At 49.4% G+C, this 25,118-nt stretch overlaps 4 protein-coding genes across 5 annotated transcripts; 2 read left to right on the top strand and 2 right to left on the bottom strand.

Annotated features, from left to right (window-relative positions):
- Positions 1 to 333: 333 nt before the first annotated feature.
- Positions 334 to 2,839, bottom strand: LOC113250194 (heat shock 70 kDa protein 1). Its single transcript, XM_026491553.4, has one exon. The coding sequence runs from the start codon at positions 2,622 to 2,624 to the stop codon at positions 699 to 701; it is 1,926 nt and encodes a 641-aa protein (XP_026347338.1). The 5' UTR covers positions 2,625 to 2,839; the 3' UTR covers positions 334 to 698.
- Positions 2,840 to 10,244: 7,405 nt separating this feature from the next.
- Positions 10,245 to 12,673, bottom strand: LOC113250195 (heat shock 70 kDa protein 1). The gene has a single exon (XM_048225591.2). The coding sequence runs from the start codon at positions 12,469 to 12,471 to the stop codon at positions 10,546 to 10,548; it is 1,926 nt and encodes a 641-aa protein (XP_048081548.1). The 5' UTR covers positions 12,472 to 12,673; the 3' UTR covers positions 10,245 to 10,545.
- Positions 12,674 to 12,960: 287 nt separating this feature from the next.
- On the top strand, positions 12,961 to 16,614 carry LOC113243744 (heat shock 70 kDa protein 1-like). Of its 2 annotated transcripts, none has more exons than XM_026482550.3 (2): positions 12,961 to 13,220; positions 14,373 to 16,614. In XM_026482550.3, the coding sequence occupies exon 2, from the start codon at positions 14,386 to 14,388 to the stop codon at positions 16,309 to 16,311; it is 1,926 nt and encodes a 641-aa protein (XP_026338335.1). In that variant the 5' UTR covers positions 12,961 to 13,220; positions 14,373 to 14,385; the 3' UTR covers positions 16,312 to 16,614. The 2 variants fall into 2 exon arrangements, with proteins under 2 accessions (XP_026338335.1, XP_026338336.1); XM_026482551.3 differs by having other exon boundaries at positions 12,974 to 13,319.
- Positions 16,615 to 17,395: 781 nt separating this feature from the next.
- LSM2 (LSM2 homolog, U6 small nuclear RNA and mRNA degradation associated) lies at positions 17,396 to 25,026 on the top strand. Its single transcript, XM_026482589.4, has 6 exons — positions 17,396 to 17,399; positions 17,879 to 18,228; positions 18,879 to 18,946; positions 24,012 to 24,042; positions 24,158 to 24,217; positions 24,519 to 25,026. Exons 1-6 carry the CDS (start codon positions 17,396 to 17,398, stop codon positions 24,642 to 24,644), a joined length of 639 nt encoding a protein of 212 aa, XP_026338374.2. The 3' UTR covers positions 24,645 to 25,026.
- The last annotated feature ends 92 nt before the right edge of the window (positions 25,027 to 25,118 follow it).

Genomic DNA, 25,118 nt, shown 5'->3' with positions numbered 1-25,118 from the left:
GGATCATGACTGAAGGCAGATGCCCAATGACTGAGCCACCCAGGCGCCCCAGCACTGCCTTTAAACCCACAATAACTTCCCCCCAAACCATTTTTGCAGCTCTCATCCCTACTTCTCCCCTAAAAAGGTGCACCCACAAAAGTGGGCACCTGGAATTGTTTTCTAGCACAGATGTCATTTACAACCTACAATTAAGTCCCAACATAAATAGCCAAAGTCATGGCTCCTCACAGTGTACATCCCTTCAGAAGTACTGTCCCTTTCACCCGTCTATGGAATTCAGACATTCCAAGAAGAGTCCATTATCCCCCCTCAAATAAAAGTAGACTCATATTTTTAACATTTTATTTTTCATCATGAAGTATACAAATTATAAAAAAACCAAACCAACCGAAACAATCCATGACTTCTAGTGTTTACATAGCCAAATTGGACAGAGGGTGGCAGTGTTTACTCATTGTACAGAGAAGAAAAAAAAGACTTAACAGTACCAATTACATTAAATGCAAAAAATTCTACTGAACACATTAGTATACCACAAAGAAATAATAAAGACAAGTACTATCAGGTTATAACCTAACTTTAGAACGAACTGAAATAGTAGAAAACTGAAGGTAGAAAAACAGCCCAGTGCAATAGCAAGGTCGTCAGGTCACCTCTGACTTGAAAAGAAACATGGAGCAAGGAAGGTAAGGACCCTAATCCACCTCCTCGATGGTGGGGCCAGACCCAGAGCCCCCTTTGGGGGCCTGAGCCCCAAAGCCGCCAGCCCCAGGGCCACCCGCCCCCTGGTACAGTCTGGTGATGATGGGGTTACACACCTGCTCCAGCTCCTTCCTCTTGTGCTCAAACTCATCCTTCTCGGCCAAGGTGTTGGCGTCCAGCCAGGAAATCACCTCCTGGCACTTGTCCAGCACCTTCTTCTTGTCGGCCTCGCTGATCTTCCCCTTGAGACCCTCATCCTCCACGGCACTCTTCATGTTGAAGGCATAGGACTCCAGGGCGTTCTTGGCAGACACCCTCTCACGCTGCACCTCGTCCTCAGCTTTGTACTTCTCGGCCTCCTGCACCATGCGCTCAATCTCCTCCTTGCTCAGGCGGCCCTTGTCGTTGGTGATGGTGATCTTGTTGGCCTTGCCCGTGCTCTTGTCCGTGGCCGTGACGTTCAGGATGCCGTTGGCGTCGATGTCGAAGGTCACCTCGATCTGGGGCACTCCCCGGGGGGCGGGGGGGATGCCACTCAGCTCGAAGCGCCCCAGCAGGTTGTTGTCCCGCGTCATGGCCCTCTCACCCTCGTACACCTGGATCAGCACGCCGGGCTGGTTGTCCGAGTAGGTGGTGAAGATCTGCGTCTGCTTCGTGGGGATGGTGGAGTTGCGCTTGATCAGGGCCGTCATCACGCCCCCGGCCGTCTCCAGCCCCAGCGACAGCGGAGCCACGTCCAGCAGCAGCAGGTCCTGCACGTTCTCAGACTTGTCCCCCATTAGGATGGCCGCCTGCACCGCAGCCCCGTAGGCCACCGCCTCGTCGGGATTGATGCTCTTGTTGAGGTCGCGCCCGTTGAAGAAGTCTTGCAGTAGCTTCTGCACCTTGGGGATGCGGGTGGAGCCCCCCACCAGGACCAGGTCGTGGATCTGGGCCTTGTCCAGCTTGGCGTCGCGCAGCGCCTTCTCCACGGGCTCCAGGGTGCTCCGGAACAGGTCGGAGCACAGCTCCTCGAACCGCGCCCTGGTGATGGACGTGTAGAAGTCGATGCCCTCGAACAGGGAGTCGATCTCCAGGCTGGCCTGCGTGCTGGACGACAGGGTCCTCTTGGCCCTCTCGCAGGCGGTGCGCAGCCGCCTCACGGCTCGCTTGTTCTGGCTGATGTCCTTCTTGTGCTTCCTCTTGAACTCCTCCACGAAGTGGTTCACCAGCCTGTTGTCAAAGTCCTCCCCTCCCAGGTGGGTGTCCCCGGCCGTGGCCTTCACCTCGAAGATGCCGTCGTCGATCGTCAGGATGGACACGTCGAAGGTGCCGCCACCCAGGTCAAAGATGAGCACGTTACGCTCCCCCTTGCCGGTCCTGTCCAGGCCGTAGGCGATGGCGGCGGCCGTGGGCTCGTTGATGATCCTCAGCACGTTCAGCCCCGCGATCACCCCCGCGTCCTTGGTGGCTTGGCGCTGCGAGTCGTTGAAGTAGGCCGGCACGGTGATCACCGCGTTGGTCACCGGGTAGCCCAGGTACGCCTCGGCGATCTCCTTCATCTTGGTCAGCACCATGGACGAGATCTCCTCGGGGTAGAACGCCTTGGTCTCCCCCTTGTAGCTCACCTGCACCTTGGGCTTATCCCCGTCGTTGATCACCTGGAAAGGCCAGTGCTTCATGTCCGACTGCACCACCGGGTCGCCGAACTTGCGGCCGATCAGCCGCTTCGCGTCGAACACCGTGTTCTGCGGGTTCAGCGCCACCTGGTTCTTGGCCGCATCCCCGATGAGCCGCTCGGTGTCGGTGAAGGCCACGTAGCTGGGGGTGGTGCGGTTGCCCTGGTCGTTGGCGATGATCTCCACCTTGCCGTGCTGGAACACCCCCACGCAGGAGTAGGTGGTGCCCAGGTCGATGCCGATGGCCGCGGTTTTCGCCATGCCGCTGTCCTGCTCCCTCGCCCCGCGCTCTGGTTCAGGCTCTGTGAAAGGCGGTCGGTCGGGATCCGCGACGAGATGCTCGGTCTCTTCCGAAGCTGCACACCCGAGAACGTGCGGGATCCGGACGCAGCAGGTCTGCGAAAGTTGCGCTGACGGACACCACACGAAACCCTGCGGGCTGTCTGTGGGTTTGCTGTTTGTCAGCGGCGGGGCGGCTCTGTGCTTATAACGCTTCAGCCAGCCCCGCCTTTCCCGTCCTCGGCCAATCGCGGAGCTCTGCGGGGCTGCCAGGTCGGGAATATTCCAGGGCTTTCGGCTCGCGTCCTGCCTCCAGGCTTTCTGGGACCAATCGGCATCCTGGGTGCCGCCCCTCCCAGAACTCTCCAGACTCTTCTGGGATTCTTGGGAAGGAACTCGAGTCCTAAGGGGAGGGAGGAGAGCAGCTGGGATGGGTGGATGTTGATTCCGCCCACCCAGTCTCCGAAACCCCTGGCGATGCTGTGCCCCGGTGTTGAAATTGACCAGAAAGACTAGCACTCGGCTGGTAATTGTAGTGCGGTGAGACGCTCGTGGGGTTCAAACTAGTTTGATGGTTTAAGATAGGATGAAGGGCTACACGACTCCCGGGAATACCCCAGATACAGAAAGTTCCCGAGTTTCTCGAAGTGGGTGGGGTAGATGTGGGTCAAAGAGACTCTGATTGGACTGTGGTGCTGACGGACGGGGCCGCGTTAGTGGATCAGTACAAAGGCCTGGGCTGCCTGAGGATTGCTTTGGCTTTCTGCGGCTTTTTTCCCCTTGGATTTAAAGCGGAAAAGAGAAGGAAAGATAATGCAATAATAGTTTTGACATCATCTTTAACCTACACGGATGGAATATCTGGGGATGGGGAATTTGAATCTTTTAAAAGAAAATCAAGTAAACAGGTGGTTCTTTAACTGGAGAACGTCCCCGTTGCCCCAGAAAGAACAAGCTGGGTCAAGGGCGGGGGGGAGGGGAAAGGCAGGGCTGGATCCGCTGAACCCATTTGCCTAGGGATAAGCTCAGGCGGGAGGAAGAAAACAACTTTCCGTAGGACTTCTGCTGTCTTTAAGGCCTTTGGGGCTTTTCAGTTTCCCTGTTCTTCCCAGCCTGCAGGTCTGGGCCACCCTCTTCCCTCTTTTCCGTCTGTTAATTCCTGGTTCATACTCAGAACCCAGAATTCGGTCTTCTGCCCTCTCCCTTTCGCCCTTAGGCTGTCCACCCTTTTTAAATGAAATGCAGAGGATGGGGAGCCGGCGAGGGAAGGGCGGGGATATTCTGTCCTAAACAGCATCATAAGCCACAGCTGGTTGCAGGTGGTCCCTTTTAAACAAACTGGTCGGGAATCCAGATGGTGAAAGGTGGGAGGGGTTGATCCGACCCAGGTTCTACTTCCAGCTCCTTTAAAACTAATTTGTCATGCATTTAATCCACCCACTTAGTTTTTATCCTACATTCCAACTTCCTGCGGGTTATCCTCCCTCCTGCTTTGAATACAAACACTTTTGATCATTCATTCCACCCCCCCCTTTTTTTTTTTATCATTTGCAGGCATGGAAAACCATTTGTGGGGTGCCTGATATGAAAATCTAAGGGACTTTAAAGTAATAGCGCCGGGCTCACAGCCCACCAAAAATAGACTCATTCTGTTTACACATAGTTGAGCACAGTAAACACAGTGGAAGAAGGCAGTTTTTTGTATGTTTGTTTATATATGAGAAGGCAGTTTTTGATGAAGGGAAGGAATCTTGCTTTTGAACATTTTGCTCAGTTGGAATTGCCTTCACAATCCCGTGTGTGTTTGTGCAGGCAAGTGATAACTTTTTTTTTTTTTTTTGCATTCAGAGGTAGCTCCCTAATGAGTCACCTCCTAATCTAGTCAAACTGGTCAAACTTAAGGAATTTTCCATTTCTTTATGCAATCTCTGGCGACTCCCCAAGCTTCCGTTTCAGCTGCCCGATGTGTCAACACTTCTAGGGACCCTTAACCTCCTCTCCTCCTCCCTAGGGAAGCTTCCTTGCCATTAGCTGCTACTAGAGGCAGTCCTGGATTTACTCCTTCCTTCTCTCCAGATCTGCAATTTAGAATATTTCTTTATTGGCCGGAAGCAAAGGGCGTCACTTTACCCACTGCCTGGTAGGTAGACATGGGGATAGGATCTCAAATCTTGCTACTGTTGGTGTAGCAGCAAAAGATCCACTAGAAATAGTTTTCCGTGAATCATCAGCTACACCCTATAGCTGACCTACCTTTTGAGTTAAATCTCTCTTTGTTGAGGGGTCTGGGAACCCAAATATCTATATTCCTTTGCCACTTCCTGACAAGGAGAGGGTCTCCATTTTACACTGGTTGCCTCCCAAGGCAAAACCCAGTCACCGTTTAATTGGTGTCTAAGGTTACTGTAAGAACCCCAAGAGATTTTCCAGAATTTTATTTTGGCTAATTTTGCAGTCAGGTTTTTATCGGATTTGGCATTTTAAAGGCTCAAGTGTCAGGTTCCCCAAGCTGGTGTGGCTGTCAGGTACTTCTTTAAGGGTGGGGAACAAAAGAGAGAGAGCCAAGAACTTGGTGGTTCAGGAAGTGCGGAGATGAGCTTTCATCACCCTGAAGCTGCGGGTGTTGGTTTTTTTCTTCTTTCCTTTTTCCTGCAGTTTCTCAAACAGTTTTCTCCTCAGTTCTTTTAGTTTTAAAAGATGGTGCAATTCTAAGGTTAGTTAGAAAAAAGCCAAAGAGATAACTGATATGAAACCTAGAGCCAGGCATAAAGGTTGCAGTAACTGGGGAGCGCTGCAGATTTCCAGAAGCTTGGGGAAACCTGGGGAAGGGAAAACCTGCGTTTGCATCTGACTCTACTTCCTTGTAAATAAAGGCCGTTTTTCTTCTTTCTCCCTGTCCTCCTTCTTCTTCACCATGCAGTACTTGTAAGTTAACTAACACAAGTCTCTGTATGTCTAAAATAGAATTAACAATATCCTTCTTATAGGATGGTAGCATCAGGAATTAATAGGATAATGCTTCTCAGGCTTTAGTTCTGTGCCTGGGACAGAGTAGTGCTCAAAAGTTTGCTCCCTTTCTCCTGTCTTTGTTGGGATCCCACACTCTAGGGTCTGACCTCTCAATCTTTCTTCTTGGGGTGCTTACAAGGTTGGGGACTACTGCCAGGACAATGGCATTGCTTTCAGTTTACTGATTTTTAGGCAGAGGCCATTCAGCCAAACTTTTTCTTTTCCAGAGATGAACACAGAAGATCAGAGGTGTTCAGTGGCTTAGTCTGGTCACCCTGAAAGCTAATTATAGAACTGGTGATTGAGCCTACATGTCCTTATACTCCCTATTTTGGACTCCATTCAATGTTGGCATATGCATCCTAGCCTTTCATTCTCTTAAGAGAGGAAAACAAATGGCCACAGAAGGGAATGAAGGGAATGTCAGGGCTCTGTGCGCATTAGGGGCACCACGCGGGTATGTGACCAGCCGGGGACTCCCCTCCTGGCTGCCACTTCTGACTCTTGATCATCCTCCCCGCCGCCCGCTCCTACCTTTCCAACCCTTCCAGATCTCCTAGCCCCGCCTCCCCTTCCCTTCATAACAGACTGTTCGGTCGCAAAGGGGAAAGCAGGGGGGAGGGGGGGAGCCCTGTTACTATGGCTAGGCTGGAACACAGTTCGCAGAATCTTCTGGAAATTAAATATAGAGCCATGACTAAGCTTGATGTTTTAGGGCGGGGTTGGGGTGTGTGTTGGGGGGTGGAAACGGGACAGTTTGTTGAAGAGTGTTCTTACGAGTCAGTCCCCGCCCCCGAACCCAGAAAACTCCAGAAAGGTCCTGACAGCGGTTAAAAGGGGGACAGAGCGCCAGCCCCCGGGACACGGACGGGGCGGGGCGGGCCGCGGGGCGCGGAGGCCGCCGCTGGGACCTAGCGGCGGGGCTGGCCGCAGGATTGCCTGGCCGGTACCGGGGTTTTGTGCTTGTGTTTTCAAGATGGGATGAAAAGAGAAAAAGGTCGAGATCTTCACAGTTCCTCTCACACTGGGTAATTTATGCGACGAAAGCACTGGAAAGTCTTGTAACTCCTACAACTAAGCCGAGGAGTCGGTGGCCGGACGCCAGAAGAGGAGGTCCCCAGAGCCCGAGGCGAGCGCGCTCCCGGCCGGCGGGGACGCGCGGCGGGCGGGATCCTGCTGGCCTCGCTCTGCCGCTCCCTCACCGCCCGCCCTCGCTCCTCGTGCCCGTGGGGACGTTGGGAGCGGTAAAAAGGTCAAAGGCCCTGGGAAGTGATTCTCGTCTTCTGGACTCCGTCTTCCCCCTGCCCCAGTGCTCCCCGGTTGTGCCCTATCCTTCGATCCTTGAGTGGGCGCGACGGGGACCGACGGGCGGGGCGGGTTCACCCCGGCCTCCGGAATTCGCTCCTCGGCCCGAGCCCTTAGACTTTCTGGGAGCGGTGCTCGGAAAGGGGGCGGGACTGGTGGCGTTGCCCTGTCCCAGTACAGCGGATTCCCAACAGGTGACCGAAGGGGACCGATTTACGGTTTTCCATTAGAGCAAAGGTTGATGACAGTTCCTGTTTCTTATCTCTACCGTAAGGATCGCCCCCTCACCTGAAAACAACCCCATCTCCTCTTTTAACCGAAAGCCCATGTCCCTACCCACTTCTTTAATATTTATAAAAAGTTTGTTGTTTTGATTATCTTTTTCATTTTTGATGACAATCTTGTTAAACACCAGAAATAACAGTAAGTATATATGTTGCTAATAAAGCAGTATCTTGGGCTCAAAAGGCATATACAATCATTCGCATTACCATAGCCACTGGCCTTCTGAGGGCTGGCATAGGGAGATGAGTGGGATTGCAAAGGAATTACGGGAGGTATTTGATTTAAAAAATTATTTCCCCGCCCACAGTTACTTTTCTTCCATGTACCTCCCCTACCCCCAAATTTTCTTCTGTTACCCAAGATATCACTTTCTCCAGGGATGGCACTGCGTTCTCCTTACTTTAAATCTACAATTTTGGGATGCCTGGCTGGCTCAGTCCGTTAAGTGTCTGCCTTCAGCTTAGGTCATGATCCCAGGACCCTGGGATCAAGTCCCCTGTCCAGCTCCTTGCTCAGCGGGTAGCCTGCTTCTCCCTCTGCCTGCTGCTTGTGTGGTCTCTGACAAATGAATAAAATCTTAAAAAAAAATAAATTTATAATTTCATCAGTCTGATCTCTTTTGACCTTACAAACTGATTATTTAAGTCCTCGGTGCAAGGGTATGCAGGTTATAACTTCTTATATTGATTTCTTAATATAAGAAATCCCACTCAATAACTTGACTAATTGGGCCATAGAAACTTATTTTTGCCAGAGGTATTTCTGAAGATTTCCCTGAACTCTCTGATCAAAGGCGTTTGGTAGGTCCTTCCCAAACTCCACCTTTTTCTGTCCACCCTCCCTGTCCCCTGCCACCTCTCTCCTAAGCAGGGGTGGTGGCTGCTGCCTTGAAGAGCCACTGTGTTATCTGCAAATGATAGTCACAAATGTTCCTGCAAGCTTCAAGGGGGAGAGGAGGTCCTGTAGCAAATGCATATCCTCATGAAGACTGGTTTATATCGTGGCTAGAGTCCACAGCCCTACAGTACAAGTGTCTTGAAGGTTAGAAGTGCCTTTATAAGCTGGCCTGGAAGCCTAAACGTCTGTTAGATTTCCATTTTCATACTTCCGGGACAAAGTCTACATGTATGTGCCATTCCCAGAATACTGATTTTCTTCAGAGGCTACTATTTACTAAAAGGTTTGGTGGGCTCTGAAGAACACACAAACTCAGAAAATGCTTTTATGGAATGTTGAGTGAGACCATTTTTTAAAAGTTGTTTTTGTTGTTGAAGTGAAATTAACATAACACAAAAACCATCTTAAAGTGCACAATTGGGGGCGCCTAGGTGGCACAGTGGTCGGGCGTCTGCCTTCGGCTCAGGGCGTGATCCTGGCGTTATGGGATCAAGCCCCACATCAGGCTCCTCTGCTAGGAGCCTGCTTCTTCCTCCCCCACTCCCCCTGCTTGTGTTCCCTCTCTCGCTGGCTGTCTCTATCTCTGTCGAATAAAATAAAATAAAATCGTTAAAAAAAAATAAAGTGCACAATTGAGGGGCACCTGGCCGACTCAGTCTGAAGAGCATGCAACTTGATCTCAGGGTCACGAGTTTGAGTCCCACGTTGGGTATAGAGATTACTTTACAGAAAAATAAAAAATAAAGTGGACAATTCAGTGGTACCAAGTATATCCACAATGATCTGCAACCACCATGTCTATCTTGTTCTAAAACAATTTTGTAACCTCCAGATGCAACTGATTTTTAAAGGGGTTCACTCCCCAAGCCTTGAGGATTGCAGCAGGGCCTTTTCCAACAAGGAGGTTGTGAAGGGGATTATTTCTAGAATGCTAGCAGCTAGGATAAGGTAGTGCATGGGAAGGGTACCTGTAGTAGGCCTCCCCTCTTCTAAGTTTCCCCCTTCTAAGTTAACAAATACTAAGCCTTTGTTATCAATCCTAGTGTTTATCTGATATAATTGTATGGGATCCCATAACGTAAAGGCAAAGGGGTAATGATTGTGAAACCCAAGGTAGAACCAACCCACAACCAGGCATAGTTTAAAAAAAAAAAAAAAAAAGCCCCGTGGACCTGGGACAGCCTGGCAAAAACTGATGAAACTAGAGTTGGAATCCAGGTTTTAACACCTTTGTCCAACTGGAAATTTTTTTAACCACTTAAGTAATTTTAGTGAAGCCAGTAACTTTGAAGTCTTCCCATGTGTTCACCTGTGCAACCTGAACACTACCTAAACTCAGTGTGGTGGAATGAGGATTCATAAACATATAAAAGGCCCCAAAACAGTGCCTGGTACATAAAAGCACTGAAATATTAGGTCCTTCTGCTGGGGCACCAAACTCAAGGACAGTTCCTTGCAGATACTCACTGGGTACTTAAATAACCATTGACAGAAATGTGACACTTCTATCTCAGTAACCTTTCAGAAACTAGAACTATAGACTGAGGCATCAAGGCCAGACTCTTTCATTATAACATATTAGACCGAGAGGTCAGAGTAACTAAAGCCTAACTGGGCAAGCCAGTGCTTGAACTCACATTTCCTCACTACCAATTTAGGACTCACCTGTTCTTTCATGCTGAAACCAGATTACACATCATGGCTCTGACGTATCAGGCGCACTGACAGTAATGGGCAGCCAGGACCTTCCCACCTAACAGCCTCTCCCTTCTCTTTTGCCAGCTTCTCAAGGAACACCCACCCCACACCCCTTTTCCAGGCCACCCTTACACAAGGTCAACCCCTTCATCAAACGTAAGGCCACTATGTCGGTAGCCCTTAACTTTTTCTACACCAACAGACCCAACCCACTCAAAATAAGCAGTTTTTTTTTTTAAATCTCCCAAAAATACCATTTGCTTAAAAGAAAGAGATCACAATGCAATATATAGACTTACTTCTCCAGATCCTGCACCACTACCTAAGATACAAATTACCATTCAGTTTTAGACCAAAAAGACAACCTGTACAGACTCTAATCTCAATATAAAACACAGAAGCAGGCAAGACAATCAAATTATTGAGTTTATTTACTCAGCAGAAAATAGTTAAAACAACAAAACAAAAAAAGGCCCAAGTTTGGTGTGGATATTACAAAAAAGAAAGGCACAAACGATGGCAGTATAAATTCTTGCTACATTTAGATTCTAGAAAAAAAGGAACTTCGTGACTCCACCAAAAGAGACAGTTGAAATTAGGCAAACAACAGGCAAAGTTGAGAGCTGATGAAACGCAGACATGTAAGGCAATGCAAGAGTCCTGAATCCCAACAGTCTCTGAACCAAACAAACAATTTGGGGAAGAAGTCCTAATCCACCTCCTCGATGGTGGGGCCAGACCCAGAGCCCCCTTTGGGGGCCTGAGCCCCAAAGCCGCCAGCCCCAGGGCCACCCGCCCCCTGGTACAGTCTGGTGATGATGGGGTTACACACCTGCTCCAGCTCCTTCCTCTTGTGCTCAAACTCATCCTTCTCGGCCAAGGTGTTGGCGTCCAGCCAGGAAATCACCTCCTGGCACTTGTCCAGCACCTTCTTCTTGTCGGCCTCGCTGATCTTCCCCTTGAGACCCTCATCCTCCACGGCACTCTTCATGTTGAAGGCATAGGACTCCAGAGCGTTCTTGGCAGACACCCTCTCACGCTGCACCTCGTCCTCGGCTTTGTACTTCTCGGCCTCCTGCACCATGCGCTCGATCTCCTCCTTGCTCAGGCGGCCCTTGTCGTTGGTGATGGTGATCTTGTTGGCCTTGCCCGTGCTCTTGTCCGTGGCCGTGACGTTCAGGATGCCGTTGGCGTCGATGTCGAAGGTCACCTCGATCTGGGGCACTCCCCGGGGGGCGGGGGGGATGCCACTCAGCTCGAAGCGCCCCAGCAGGTTGTTGTCCCGCGTCATGGCCCTCTCACCCTCGTACACCTGGATCAGCACGCCGGGCTGGTTGTCCGAGTAGGTGGTGAAGATCTGCGTCTGCTTCGTGGGGATGGTGGAGTTGCGCTTGATCAGGGCCGTCATCACGCCCCCGGCCGTCTCCAGCCCCAGCGACAGCGGAGCCACGTCCAGCAGCAGCAGGTCCTGCACGTTCTCAGACTTGTCCCCCATTAGGATGGCCGCCTGCACCGCAGCCCCGTAGGCCACCGCCTCGTCGGGATTGATGCTCTTGTTGAGGTCGCGCCCGTTGAAGAAGTCTTGCAGCAGCTTCTGCACCTTGGGGATGCGGGTGGAGCCCCCCACCAGGACCAGGTCGTGGATCTGGGCCTTGTCCAGCTTGGCGTCGCGCAGCGCCTTCTCCACGGGCTCCAGGGTGCTCCGGAACAGGTCGGAGCACAGCTCCTCGAACCGCGCCCTGGTGATGGACGTGTAGAAGTCGATGCCCTCGAACAGGGAGTCGATCTCCAGGCTGGCCTGCGTGCTGGACGACAGGGTCCTCTTGGCCCTCTCGCAGGCGGTGCGCAGCCGCCTCACGGCTCGCTTGTTCTGGCTGATGTCCTTCTTGTGCTTCCTCTTGAACTCCTCCACGAAGTGGTTCACCAGCCTGTTGTCAAAGTCCTCCCCTCCCAGGTGGGTGTCCCCGGCCGTGGCCTTCACCTCGAAGATGCCGTCGTCGATCGTCAGGATGGACACGTCGAAGGTGCCGCCACCCAGGTCAAAGATGAGCACGTTACGCTCCCCCTTGCCGGTCCTGTCCAGGCCGTAGGCGATGGCGGCGGCCGTGGGCTCGTTGATGATCCTCAGCACGTTCAGCCCCGCGATCACCCCCGCGTCCTTGGTGGCTTGGCGCTGCGAGTCGTTGAAGTAGGCCGGCACGGTGATCACCGCGTTGGTCACCGGGTAGCCCAGGTACGCCTCGGCGATCTCCTTCATCTTGGTCAGCACCATGGACGAGATCTCCTCGGGGTAGAACGCCTTGGTCTCCCCCTTGTAGCTCACCTGCACCTTGGGCTTATCCCCGTCGTTGATCACCTGGAAAGGCCAGTGCTTCATGTCCGACTGCACCACCGGGTCGCCGAACTTGCGGCCGATCAGCCGCTTCGCGTCGAACACCGTGTTCTGCGGGTTCAGCGCCACCTGGTTCTTGGCCGCATCCCCGATGAGCCGCTCGGTGTCGGTGAAGGCCACGTAGCTGGGGGTGGTGCGGTTGCCCTGGTCGTTGGCGATGATCTCCACCTTGCCGTGCTGGAACACCCCCACGCAGGAGTAGGTGGTGCCCAGGTCGATGCCGATGGCCGCGGTTTTCGCCATGCCGCTGTCCTGCTCCCTCGCCCCGCGCTCTCGTTCAGGCTCTGTGAAAGGCGGTCGGTCGGGATCCGCGACGAGATGCTCGGTCTCTTCCGAAGCTGCACACCCGAGGACGTGCGGGATCCGGACGCAGCAGGTCTGCGAAAGTTGCGCTGACGGACACCACACGAAACCCTGCGGGCTGTCTGTGGGTTTGCTGTTTGTCAGCGGCGGGGCGGCTCTGTGCTTATAACGCTTCAGCCAGCCCCGCCTTTTCCGTCCTCGGCCAATCGCGGAGCTCTGCGGGGCTGCCAGGTCGGGAATATTCCAGGGCTTTCGGCTCGCGTCCTGCCTCCAGGCTTTCTGGGACCAATCGGCATCCTGGGTGCCGCCCCTCCCAGAACTCTCCAGACTCTTCTAGGGCTTTTTGGGGCTAGCGAGCCTTCGGGGAGGGTGGGGTCGGTGCAGGAGGTGGGAGGGGCTGGGAGGGGCTGGGAGGGGCTGGGAGGGGCTGGGAGGGCCGGAGGCAGGGCGGGGGCGAGAGTGTTGACGCGGCTCCCCCAGACGCGTTACAATGGGGGTGCTGCCTCTGACCTCATGCGTTAGTAAGCAATCGGGATGGTAGGACCGGAGTCCGCTCAAAGTTGTAGGGCGGGGCGGGTGGGGGGTGGGGGAACACCGGCTGCGCATTTTGGATGTTGAAGGAGCCCCCACCCTCAGGGGCTCCGCAATCAGAATATTATCAAACTGGATCGGAGGCGGCGGGACAATAGGTGAGCCTGGAGGGCTCTCACTGAAATGGAATGGCAGTAGGCAAGATTAATAGATCCGTGTTGAGAAAATGCTGGAACGTTCTATAGTTTTAGTCTAAGGTAATGGGGCATTGACCAATCAGGGAAGGGGAATTCTGCGGTATGAGCCAAAGTGGGTGGGATTTGTCAGAGCTGCTGGAAAGAGGTGGAGAAGCTCATCTATTAGTGTCTTCAGATAGGTGTCTTTTTCCAGAGGATATCGGAGGAAGAGATTGCATGTTGCGCTCAGTCTCGTCTGAGAAAGTTTGTGAGAGTTTCATTGGGTTCCAAGCAGCCATTTTCAGACTGGCCCAATACTACTCCCAACAAATCCCTAACTGAGAGTAAGGGAGCTGTGGAAGGTAGCTAAACTGAAGGGTGGAGATTAATGTCTCCGGAGGAGACCAGAACATAAAATAATCTTAGTTAAGCAGGAAGACAGGTACAATCGCAGAATAAAACATCACAGATAAAGGAACAAGACAGTTGAGGTAGGCTATGTGAAAATTGAACACAAAATATGCTCACTGCCTCCCACTTGCTTCCAGTTCGCTAAGAATACTTTAGTCCAGAAAGCACTCTCTGTGAAAGAAGGGACTGGAAAAAGATACTTGTACACCGAGTTTATGGCAGCATTATTCACAATAGCCATAAGGTAGAAGCAGGCCAAGGGTTCAAGGAGGGAATGAATAAATAAGCAAAATGTGTTATATACATATAATGAATATCATTCAGCTTTAAGAAGTAAAGAAACTCAGACACATGTTGTAACATAGATGAACTTTGAGGGTATCGTTCTAAGTGAAATCGGCCAGTCACAAAAAGAAATTACTGTATAATTCTATTAATATGAAGGCCTAGAGTACTCAAATTGATAGAGACAGAAAGTAGGGTAGTGGTTGCCAGGGTCTGGAGGGAGGAGGGGAATTGAGAGTGGCTTAATGGGTATAGAATTCTAGTTTTGCATGTTCAAAAGATTTCTGGAGGTTGGTCAACAATATGAATGAACTTACTGCTGAGCAGGACACTTAAAAAACAGTTAAGGTGGTAAATATCAAATTATGTGTATTTTACCACGATTGAAAGTAATAAAAGAGCACCATGCCAAAACTTCATCTCATTTTTTCCTCTCAGGCCTCGGAAGACCATGGCTGCTGCTAAAGGAATGGCCATCGGCATCGACCTGGGCACCACCTACTCCTGCGTGGGGGTGTTCCAGCACGGCAAGGTGGAGATCATCGCCAACGACCAGGGCAACCGCACCACCCCCAGCTACGTCGCCTTCACCGATACCGAGCGGCTCATCGGGGATGCCGCCAAGAACCAGGTAGCCATGAATCCCCAGAACACTGTCTTTGATGCCAAACGTCTGATTGGCAGGAAGTTTAATGATCCTGTAGTACAATCAGATATGAAACTTTGGCCTTTTCAAGTAATCAATGAAGGAGGCAAACCCAAGGTAATGGTGTCATACAAAGGGGAGAAAAAAGCTTTCTATCCTGAGGAAATCTCTTCTATGGTACTGACAAAGATGAAGGAGACTGCTGAGGCTTTTTTGGGCCACCCTGTTACCAATGCCGTGATCACTGTACCAGCCTATTTCAATGATTCTCAACGCCAGGCCACCAAGGATGCAGGTGTGATTGCGGGTCTCAATGTGCTAAGAATTATCAATGAACCCACAGCTGCTGCCATTGCATATGGCTTAGATAAAGCAGGTCAGGGAGAGCGACACGTCTTGATCTTTGATCTAGGTGGAGGCACATTTGATGTGTCCATCCTGACCATAGATGATGGAATTTTTGAGGTAAAGGCCACAGCCGGGGACACCCACCTGGGAGGGGAAGACTTTGATAACAGGCTGGTGAGCCACTTCGTGGAGGAGTTCAAGAGGAAGCACAAGAAGGACATCAGCCAGAACAAGCGAGCCGTGAGGCGGCTGCGCACCGCCTGCGAGAGGGCCAAGAGGACCCTGTCGTCCAGCACCCAGGCCAACTTGGAAATTGATTCACTTTATGAAGGCATTGACTTCTACACATCCATCACCAGAGCCCGGTTTGAAGAGTTGTGTGCAGACCTGTTTAGAGGCACTCTGGAACCTGTGGAGAAGGCCCTTCGGGATGCCAAGATGGATAAGGCTAAGATCCATGACATTGTGTTAGTGGGGGGCTCCACTCGTATCCCTAAGGTTCAGAGGCTGCTGCAGGACTACTTTAATGGTCGTGATCTCAACAAGAGCATCAATCCTGATGAGGCGGTGGCCTACGGGGCGGCAGTGCAGGCAGCCATCTTGATGGGGGACAAGTCTGAAAAGGTACAGGATCTGCTTTTGTTGGATGTGGCTCCCTTGTCCCTAGGGTTGGAAACGGCTGGGGGTGTCATGACAGTCCTGATCAAGCGCAACTCCACCATCCCCACCAAGCAGACACAGATTTTCACCACCTATTCAGATAACCAGCCTGGGGTATTGATCCAGGTGTATGAGGGCGAGAGAGCCATGACCCGAGATAACAACCTCCTGGGGCGGTTTGACCTGACTGGAATCCCTCCTGCACCCAGGGGAGTGCCTCAGATTGAGGTGACCTTTGACATTGATGCCAATGGTATTCTCAATGTAACAGCCATGGACAAGAGCACAGGCAAGGCCAATAAGATCACCATCACCAATGATAAGGGCCGCCTGAGCAAAGAGGAGATCGAGCGCATGGTTCTGGATGCTGAGAAGTATAAAGCCGAGGATGAGGTTCAGAGAGAGAAAATCTCTGCAAAAAATGCTTTAGAATCTTATGCTTTTAACATGAAGAGTGCTGTGAGTGATGAAGGCTTGAAGGGCAAGATTAGTGAGTCTGATAAAAAGAAAATACTGGATAAATGCAATGAGGTCCTTTCGTGGCTGGAGGCCAATCAACTGGCTGAGAAAGAGGAGTTTGATCATAAGAGAAAGGAATTGGAGCAGGTGTGTAACCCAATCATCACAAAACTCTACCAGGGAGGATGCACTGGGCCTTCCTGTGGGACGGGGTATACTCCTGGAAGGGCGGCCACAGGCCCCACCATTGAAGAAGTAGATTAATCTTATCTGGAGTTGGAGAGTTCTAGGGTGCCTCTAAGATGAATTTTGTTCCCCTCATCTTCAAACATTGTTATAATTATTGAATTGACTGTCCTGAACCTAAGTTACCATCCCTCTGGATTCTGACAAAAGAGTCTCATATACCATCTTTTCACAATCCATATTTCTGACTCTTAGGAAAACTAGGCCCCTCTGAACCATTTGACGAATTTGAATGTCTGTTATTTATTTCCAGCCTCCCCAACTTTCTTCTTCCTGTGTGGATGGTTAAATGTCACTCAGTAAATTTGTTCCTAAAACAAATTTCTTCTGGTATCTTTATTGATTCATTATTTTTTAAGTTCATTTTTACTTATTTTAAAGATTTATTTATTTTAGAAAGAGTACGCACATACGCGTGAGCACATGTGAGAACGCTGAGGGGAGGAACAGGGAGAGAGGGTGAGAGAAACCCTAGCAGACTCCACACTCAGCTCAGAGCCCGATGTGGGGCTCGATCTCACCACCCTGAGTTCATGACCTGAGCTGAAACCAAGAGTCTGATGCCCAACTGACTGAGCCATCCAGGAGCCCCTATTTTCTAAAATTTATTTATTTACATAATCTCTACACTCAGTGTGGGGTTCGAACTCATGATCCCAAGATGAAGAGTCATATGCTCTTCTGACTGAGCCAGCCAGACACCCCTCTTCTAGTATCATCAGACTGTGAGTGTACCTTGAAAAGGTACAGAGTTCATGAAGAGCATGAGTGTGGTCTGATTGTGAACTCATTGTGAATGATTAAACTGGTAAGAGGAAAGTATTTGAATTTTCATGAGCTAATTGTTTCAAGCAGGAAAATAACTTTTGATCATCAGGCACTTTTAGCTCCAGCTAGACCAGTGGCTAACTATAGTTTCTGCTTATACTCAGTGATAGACTGGTTTAGGTTCTTAGGGTTCAGCTGGGGGGGACAAACTTCTGCTTGATGTCCTTATGACATTTATAGGTGGGGTCTAGGACATGCAACGTCTGTGTACTCATAGAGTCTATTATTACATCCTTTACATGCAGAAAACATTTTTACAACAAACTGTTGACAAATGGGTAAGATGAGAATTGGGGGATTTAAATCTTATTCCTTGAAAAAAATATTTCACCTACTGTGTCATAATATCAAGTATTTATAAAACCCATAGGGGGCATGAGTACAGAAGTCTGTATAACTGTGCACTTGCGTCCTTTAGTGTTTGAGGGGGCATATTTGGAAGTGAAATATTAGAATGGGAATTTCTACCCCTGAGCAAGCTTCTGTTTGGTTTTACTCAGTCCTTTACAGGACAGCCCTAGGCAAAAGGGTGTAAGAAAGCTGGACTGAGATTGGGTCCTTGGGAGAAATATGTTTACTGGGAACCTTGAATAAAATCAAGATTAGCGCTCAGGCTCCTGATCTCGGGAATTCTGCAACATTTTATTTTTTAAACTTTTTATCGAAGTGTAATGGATATAGAAAAGTGCACAACACAGGAGTTTCCCCAAGTTCCTCGACAGTTTTCAATAGAGTGTCTGCGGGTGGCTCCAACAAGAAAAACCCCAGAGAGGCGATAAGCGTCTTCAAAACTCCGGTAACAGCTCGGGCTCGCGCCTGCGTGGTGCAAGCCCGCCAGTCCGGGAGGAAGTGGGAAGGCAGGAAGACCCGCCCCTTTCCCGGCTTAAGCGCCCCCTGGGCTCTCTCCCGCCGGTTCTCCCCGAGCCGCGAGTTCGCCGCGCGCTCCTGCCATTACTCAGAGCTTCCGCGGCTCTTTTCGTTGCGCCTGCGCGATTCCGTCCCGCCCCACGCGCGGGCTCGCATCCCGGCTGCCGCCCGGCCCCAAGCCCGCTGTTCCCGGCCCTCGCCTTCCAGGTCCGGCCGGCAGCCCGCGGCTTGAGCACCATGGTAGGTACAGTGACGTCACAAGGGGGCGCCCTGGTGGGGGGAGCGCGGGCGTGCGGGCCGGTCGGAGACGGCGGCGGCGGAGAGGCGGTGTCTAGGCTTTGACCCTCGCGGCCAAAGTTGGGCCCTGGGGTTTGCTCCTGTTCATAGTTCCTACGCCTCACATTCTGGGGGGACACACCTGGGAGCAAATGGGATTTTTTTTCCCCCTTGAGTGGGAACAAAACAAAAGAAACGCGCGGGAGAGTTGGGGACAGGAAGGGAGGGAAAAGCTAGATCTCAAGGAGTATTTCTGTGACGGAGGCCAGGCTTTGGGAGGGCGAGAATGGGATGCTTTCTACAATTCTGCCCACTGGGGGTTGGGGGGGCGGCAGAAGCCCAGGAGAGGTGGTCGATTGAGAGACCGAGCCGGAGAGCCCGAGGGGTGCAGGGCAGAGCGTCTCTCTGGAGCTTTAAATCAGGGGCTCAGTCAAGTGTATTTGGGCTCTAGCCAGTCATCTCTGTCATAGTATTGTTTCCTGTGAAGTTTTGAGAACTGTCAGAGATGTGGCGGGGATCCCAATACCAGTATTTGGGAATACTAGCAGAGGGAGGGACACTCCTTCCTACCGGGTACCTTCCCATATGATGGTCTTCCCTCTCTGGCCCGATAGCTCTTCTATTCCTTTTTCAAGTCCCTGGTGGGCAAGGATGTGGTCGTGGAACTCAAGAATGACCTGAGGTAGGTACCTGTTCCAGCAAGTCGGTGGTGGGTGGCTATATGCAGGGCTCTGGAACCTCTTTGACGGCTGGGCAAAGTGGGAGAGATAAAAAAGGAATAAATGACCTGTGCCTTAAGCTTAAGGTACTGGAGAGCTGTCAGAGGGCAGAGGCATCAATTTTTTTTTTTAACAAAACGAACATTGTTTAGTTTTTTTCTGATAAGTTATTTACTCCTTTGACCCAGCTTATAGAAATGTATGAATCAGTTCCACAAGTAAAAGTGTATTACAAAAGTGTTTGTAGTTTTATTTGCCATAGACCCAAATTGGAACAAATAGCCATTTACAGGGAATGGGTTAAGTTGTGGCACTTCCATACTATGTAGCTGTCACAGAGGAATAAGATATATTGATATGGAGAGCTGTTGCAGAATAGTAGATGTGGCACGATCTCCACATTGTTGAAGAAAATGTAAAGGATAAACCAAAGACCAGTGCAGTCCCTTCTGTCTACTGCTTTACAGCCTGTACCCCCTTGTGTCATTAGCTTCTAATTAGCATCCAGGCATGGATAAGTGCTGTATCCTTGGAGAGACTTTTTTCCTGGTCCTTCTAGCCGAGTAGTATCTGTCGTATAGTCTGTTTTCTTCCTAGTGGGTGCTTGTCAAATTGTGATTTCATAAAAGTATGTTTATTGTTTACAGCCTGTCCTTCCTACAGGGCCAGGACCATGTTTAAGCTCACCTTTGTGTGTGTACCTAATGTCTACCGTAGGCCTGGTATATTGTAGGTGCTTAATAAGTATGTATGGAAAGAAAGAGAAATAGCTAACATTTGAAAACATCCTATCAACTAAGCACTATTCTGAATACATTTATTAACTCATTTAATTCTCATAATTCCTCTATAGGAGACATACTGTTGTTGCTATCTTACACATGAGGAAACTGAAGCATAGATAGGTTAAGAAACTTGCTCAAGTCTGCACAACTAGTAAATGACACAGCCAGAACTGAAGTCCAGTTCTGTCTGGTGTGTGCACATTTGCACACTCTCTTTTATTTTTATTTTATTTTATTTTTTTAAAGATTTTATTTATTTATTCGACAGAGGTAGAGACAGCCAGTGAAAGAGGGAACACAAGCAGGGGGAGTGGGAGAGGAAGAAGCAGGCTCATAGCGGAGGAGCCTGATGTGGGGCTCGATCCCAGAACGCCGGGATCACGCCCTGAGCCGAAGGCAGGCGCTTAACCTCTGTGCCACCCAGGTGCCCTTGCGCACTCTCTTTTAAATTAAAAACGATCTGTCAGAGAAAGACAAATACCATATGATTTCACTTGTATGTGGAATTTAAGAAACAAAATAGATGAACATGGGAGGAAAGAAAAGAGAGAGGCAAATCAGAAAACTCCTTTTTTTTTTTTAAGATTTTATTTACTTATTTGACAGAGAGAGAGAGGGAGAGAGCACAAGCAGGGGGAGCGGCATGGAGAGGGAGAAGCAGGCTTCCCTGCCGAGCAGGGAGCCCAACTCAGGGCTCAGTCCCAGGACCCTGGGATCATGACCTGAGCCAAAGGCAGACGCTTAACCCACTGAGCCACCAGGTGCCCCCAGAAAACAAACTCTATTAACTATAGAGAATAAACAGGATTGCTGGAGGGGAGGGGAGGGGAGGTAGGTGGGGGCATGATGGGTATTAAGGATGGCACTTGCTATGATGAACCCTGGGTGCTCTATGTAAGTGTGAATCACTAAATTCTACACCTGAAGCTAACATTACACTGTATGTTAACTAACTGGAATCTAAATAAAAACTTGAAAATAAATAAATAAAATGGGGTCATATTCTTTATTCAACTGTGAAACTTGCTTTTCATTTGGCAGTATGTTGTGGATATTTTCCATGTCAATAAAGTTGATCTTTAACATTCTTAATGTCTGTATGGCATTTTTATTTAGCTGGCGGCAACTAATTTAATCAATACTTTGCTGTTGGACATTTAGGCTGTTTCCAGTTCCTTGCTTTTACAAATGATGCTGCCCTGGACATCCTTATGTGTGCAACTTTGTACACATCTCTTTCTTTAGGGAAACAAAATCGTTTAAAAAAAATCCTTTAAATGAAGTATACATTTAAAGTATTGTTACTTATTACCTGACTCTCCTTTAGAAACTTCTATTTATTTATTTAATTTTCTCAATTTTTAATTTAAATTCCAGTTAACATAAAGAGTAATATTAGTTTCAGGTGTAGAATTTACTGACTCATCACTTACATTCAACACCCAGTGCTCATCACAAGTGCCCTCCTTAGGGGCGCCTGGGTGGCACAGCAGTTAAGCGTCTGCCTTCGGCTCAGAGCGTGATCCCGGCGTTCTGGGATCGAGCCCCACATCGGGCTCCTCCGCTATGAGCCTGCTTCTTCCTCTCCCACTCCCCCTGCTTGTGTTCCCTCTCTCGCTGGCTGTCTCTATCTCTGTCGAATAAATAAATAAAATCTTAAAAAAAAAAAAAAAAAAAACAAGTGCCCTCCTTAATACCTAACTTTTTTTTAAGGATTTTATTTTTAAGTAATCTCTGCACCCAGGGTGGGGCTCAAACCCACAACCCCAAGGTCAAGAGTCGCATGCTTTAACAGACTGAGCCAGCCAGGCGCCCCTCCTTTAGAAACTTTGAGTCAGTGTATCCCCACACCCCCCTGCCCCCAACAATATCCCCCACGTTTCTTTGTGATATAATTTCTCAGTATGGGAAACATTGACATGGTATTGATGGCATATAGATTGGGGCCATATAGTGAGTCAAGTATGGAAGTCAGAACCACCTAGGCAATTCTATGAGATAATTTGTGTCAGAACCACCTAGGCAATTCTGTGAGATGATTTGTGTCAGAACCACCTAGGCAATTCTGTGAGATGATTTGTTTTTGGTTTTCCTCTTTTCTCCTTTCCGGGTCTTCCACATGGCAAGAATAACTTAGCAGGAACTTAAAAGATTTGAAGGTAGTCCATTGGTATGGGAAAAGAGCTCTCTCACACTTCTTGTCAGACCATTGTTGTGCTATATATTGTTGAGACTGAATGAAATGACACCACCTATGCAGTTTCGAAAGTTACTTCACCGCTGCAGACGGTAATAGGGTGTTGTCACAGTCTTCCCAGCAGCCTGGGATGTGGGGAAACCACCACCGAGGAAGTATGTCTCTCAGGCAGTGGATTTTAAAGACTTAGAATTTAGCGAAAATTGGGGTCCAACAGAGACTGCCAGCTTTATTTTTGGCAAGATAAGTACCTTTATTTATTTTTTTTAAGAATTATTTATTTTAGAGTGAGGTAGAGAATTTTTTTTTTTTTAGAGGGGAGAGGGGCAGAGGGAGGAGGAGGGAGAAAAGCAGGTTCCGTGCTCTGTGCGAGCCCCATGTGGAGCTCGATCTCAACCCTGAGATCATGACTTGAGCCAAAATCAAGAAATTAAAGAGTCAACACTTAACCAACTGAGCCACCCAGGTGCCCCGGGGAGAGAGAGCCTTAAGTAGACTGAGAGTGGAGTCTGATATGGGGCTCGATCTCATGACCCTGGGATCAAGACCTGAAGAACTGAAAGTGGCTGAAACCAAGAGTCTGACAAAAATATTTTATTTTCTTTTTCATTACAATGCTTTTTAAAAAGATTTTATGTATTTATTTGAGAGAGACAGATCATGAATGGGGGCAGGAAGCAGAGGGAGAGGGAGAAGCAGACTCCCTGCTGAACAGGGAGCCAGACACCAGGCTCAATCCCAGGACCCCAAGATCACGACCCAAGCTGAAGGCAGATGCTTAACTGAGCCACCCAGGTGCCCCCAAGAGTCCGACGCTTAAGCAACTGCACATTACAGTCATTTCATTAAATTTTTTTTAATAACAAAAAAATAGCAAGGGCAATCAAAGTTATTCTTAGGGAAGAAAATATTGACAACCTTTAACATACTACATATGCACTCAACACAACGCTATACTAACTTGTGTTTCTTTGTCTCAGACTTACAAAACCTTTGAGCACATATCAGTGTTTGAGAACCACAGTTCGAAGGAACATAGAATCTGGTGATGACATGCAGGGTGGTTAGGATAAATGTGGCCAGGATGGCGGCTGGCCTAGATTGAGGTGTAATTAGACCTTGGCTTGTAGAGTCAAACTAGAAAGAGAATTATAGAGATGTTAGGAAAATGTCACCACACGATGGGGACATGGGTCATGGAGGATGGTGAAGCACAACTCAGGATTTGAGGTTGTGAGACTGTTGAGGCCATTGCCAGAAAGTAAAGAAGTTGGGAGAGAGGTTGCATGCCTTGGAACCCTGGTGTTCTGATAGCATTCCTCATTCACATTTCAGAGGGCCCAGGGATTGAGGAAGGGAGAGGACATCCTTGTGCCTGCATCATCAAGAACATTATTAAGCTACTTTGTATACTTTATTATTTTTTTAAAAGATTTTATTTATTTATTAGAGAGAGAGATAGCAAGAGAGCATGAGCAGGAGCTAGGGAGTGGAAGAAGCAGGCTCCCCACTGAGCAGGGAGCCCGATGCAGGGCTTGATCCCAGGACCCTGAGATCATGACCTGAGCCAAAGGCAGACGCTTCACTGAGTGAGCCACCCAGGCGCCCCTTGTCTACTTTACATATGGGGTTCCAATGCAACAAATGTTTGAAAATAGTTGATGGTTTGGGGGATCAGACAGATGTGGACTCAAGTCCCTGTTTGTTCTGCACTTGGACACATTACACAATCTCCGAGCCCCCGTTTGGTAATAGCTACCTTGTGAAGTAGCTGTAAAGATTGCAAATACTATGTGGAACACGGGCCTAGTTTGTAACAGTTGTTTAATACCAGCTGCTAAGAGTGCCTTGGTTTTAGGAGATGTGAGGTCTAAAATAACACACTGTGATAAAAGCTTTGTCTTTCTTGTTCCTGGGCTTAGGAATGCCCCCTTTTGGTTCTCTCTTTTCTTGACTTCCCCCAACCATGTTGTTATCCATGCTCTGAAGTCATCTCTCTGTTGATTTTGGTGTAAACTGATTTCTTTCCTCCTTCTCCCCCAACAGCATCTGTGGAACCCTCCATTCTGTGGATCAGGTAAGATATGTAGGAGCTTAGAATGGGGTTTTGGGGAAGGAGAGGGGGGGTTTCAGGGTTGGGTACTTGCATCTTGTCTCTAGAGCTAATGATGGTGTTCATTTTCTCTTCTTAGTATCTCAACATCAAGCTAACTGACATCAGTGTTACAGACCCTGAGAAGTATCCTCACATGGTGAGTTGGTGATGGTGAAGAGGAAACAAGCAGGACGCTCCTGGGTGGATAGCTGACATTCTTTTTTAAAGAGTTTATTTTTATTTATTTAAGAGAGAGAGAGAGAGAGCGTGCCCACGCGAGCTGGCCAGGGGACGGGGGGGGGGGGGGGGACAGGCAGACTGGGCACTGCCCAGTGAAGCACCCTGAGGTCACTACGTGAGCTGAAATTGAGTTAGATGCCAAACCTACTAAGCCACCCAGGCGCCCCAGACAGCAGACGCTTTTAAGGGTGTTTTCTAATTTGTCCATCTTGGTCTAGTTGTCAGTGAAGAACTGCTTCATCCGGGGCTCAGTGGTCCGCTATGTGCAGTTGCCGGCAGATGAGGTGGACACACAGTTGCTACAGGACGCAGCAAGGAAGGAGGCCCTGCAGCAGAAACAGTGATGGTTCCTCCTCCCCGCCCTGCCCCTCTTCTGTTGGTAACCTTTCACCTCAAGCTGCAGGACCCCTCCCTCCCATATTTGAGGGTTTTTGTCTTTTTTTTTTTTTTTTAATAGTGGTGGAGACTTTTTTTTTTTTTTTTTCCTTTAAGGGATGAGTGGATGAGAATAATAATAGTGGGGAGCAGCTCTCCTGTGTTGAGGAGGGGAGGATAAGTCGGCTGGGGAGCTGCAAAGCCTGCCTTGTCCTCAGCACCTGCCTTTCTCACTCCTTCCCTGGATGTGGTGGGAGAATCTCCCAGATCTCTCCAGGGCAGCATGTGATTCATTTTGGGGATGGAAGGAATCTGTCCCGCATCGGGAATAAACTTATGATGCACACTTGAGTTCTGGTTCTGCGTGTGTTTTGGGACAGAGCCGGGAGCGTGGGAAAGGGATGTTGAATTCATCCAAGCCCTGCTACTCTGTTACGCCAACC

The sequence above is a fragment of the Ursus arctos genome, unplaced genomic scaffold (genome assembly GCF_023065955.2).
Source record: "Ursus arctos isolate Adak ecotype North America unplaced genomic scaffold, UrsArc2.0 scaffold_31, whole genome shotgun sequence".
Classification (NCBI taxonomy): domain Eukaryota; kingdom Metazoa; phylum Chordata; class Mammalia; order Carnivora; family Ursidae; genus Ursus; species Ursus arctos.
This window is presented reverse-complemented; position numbering and strand designations above follow the sequence as displayed.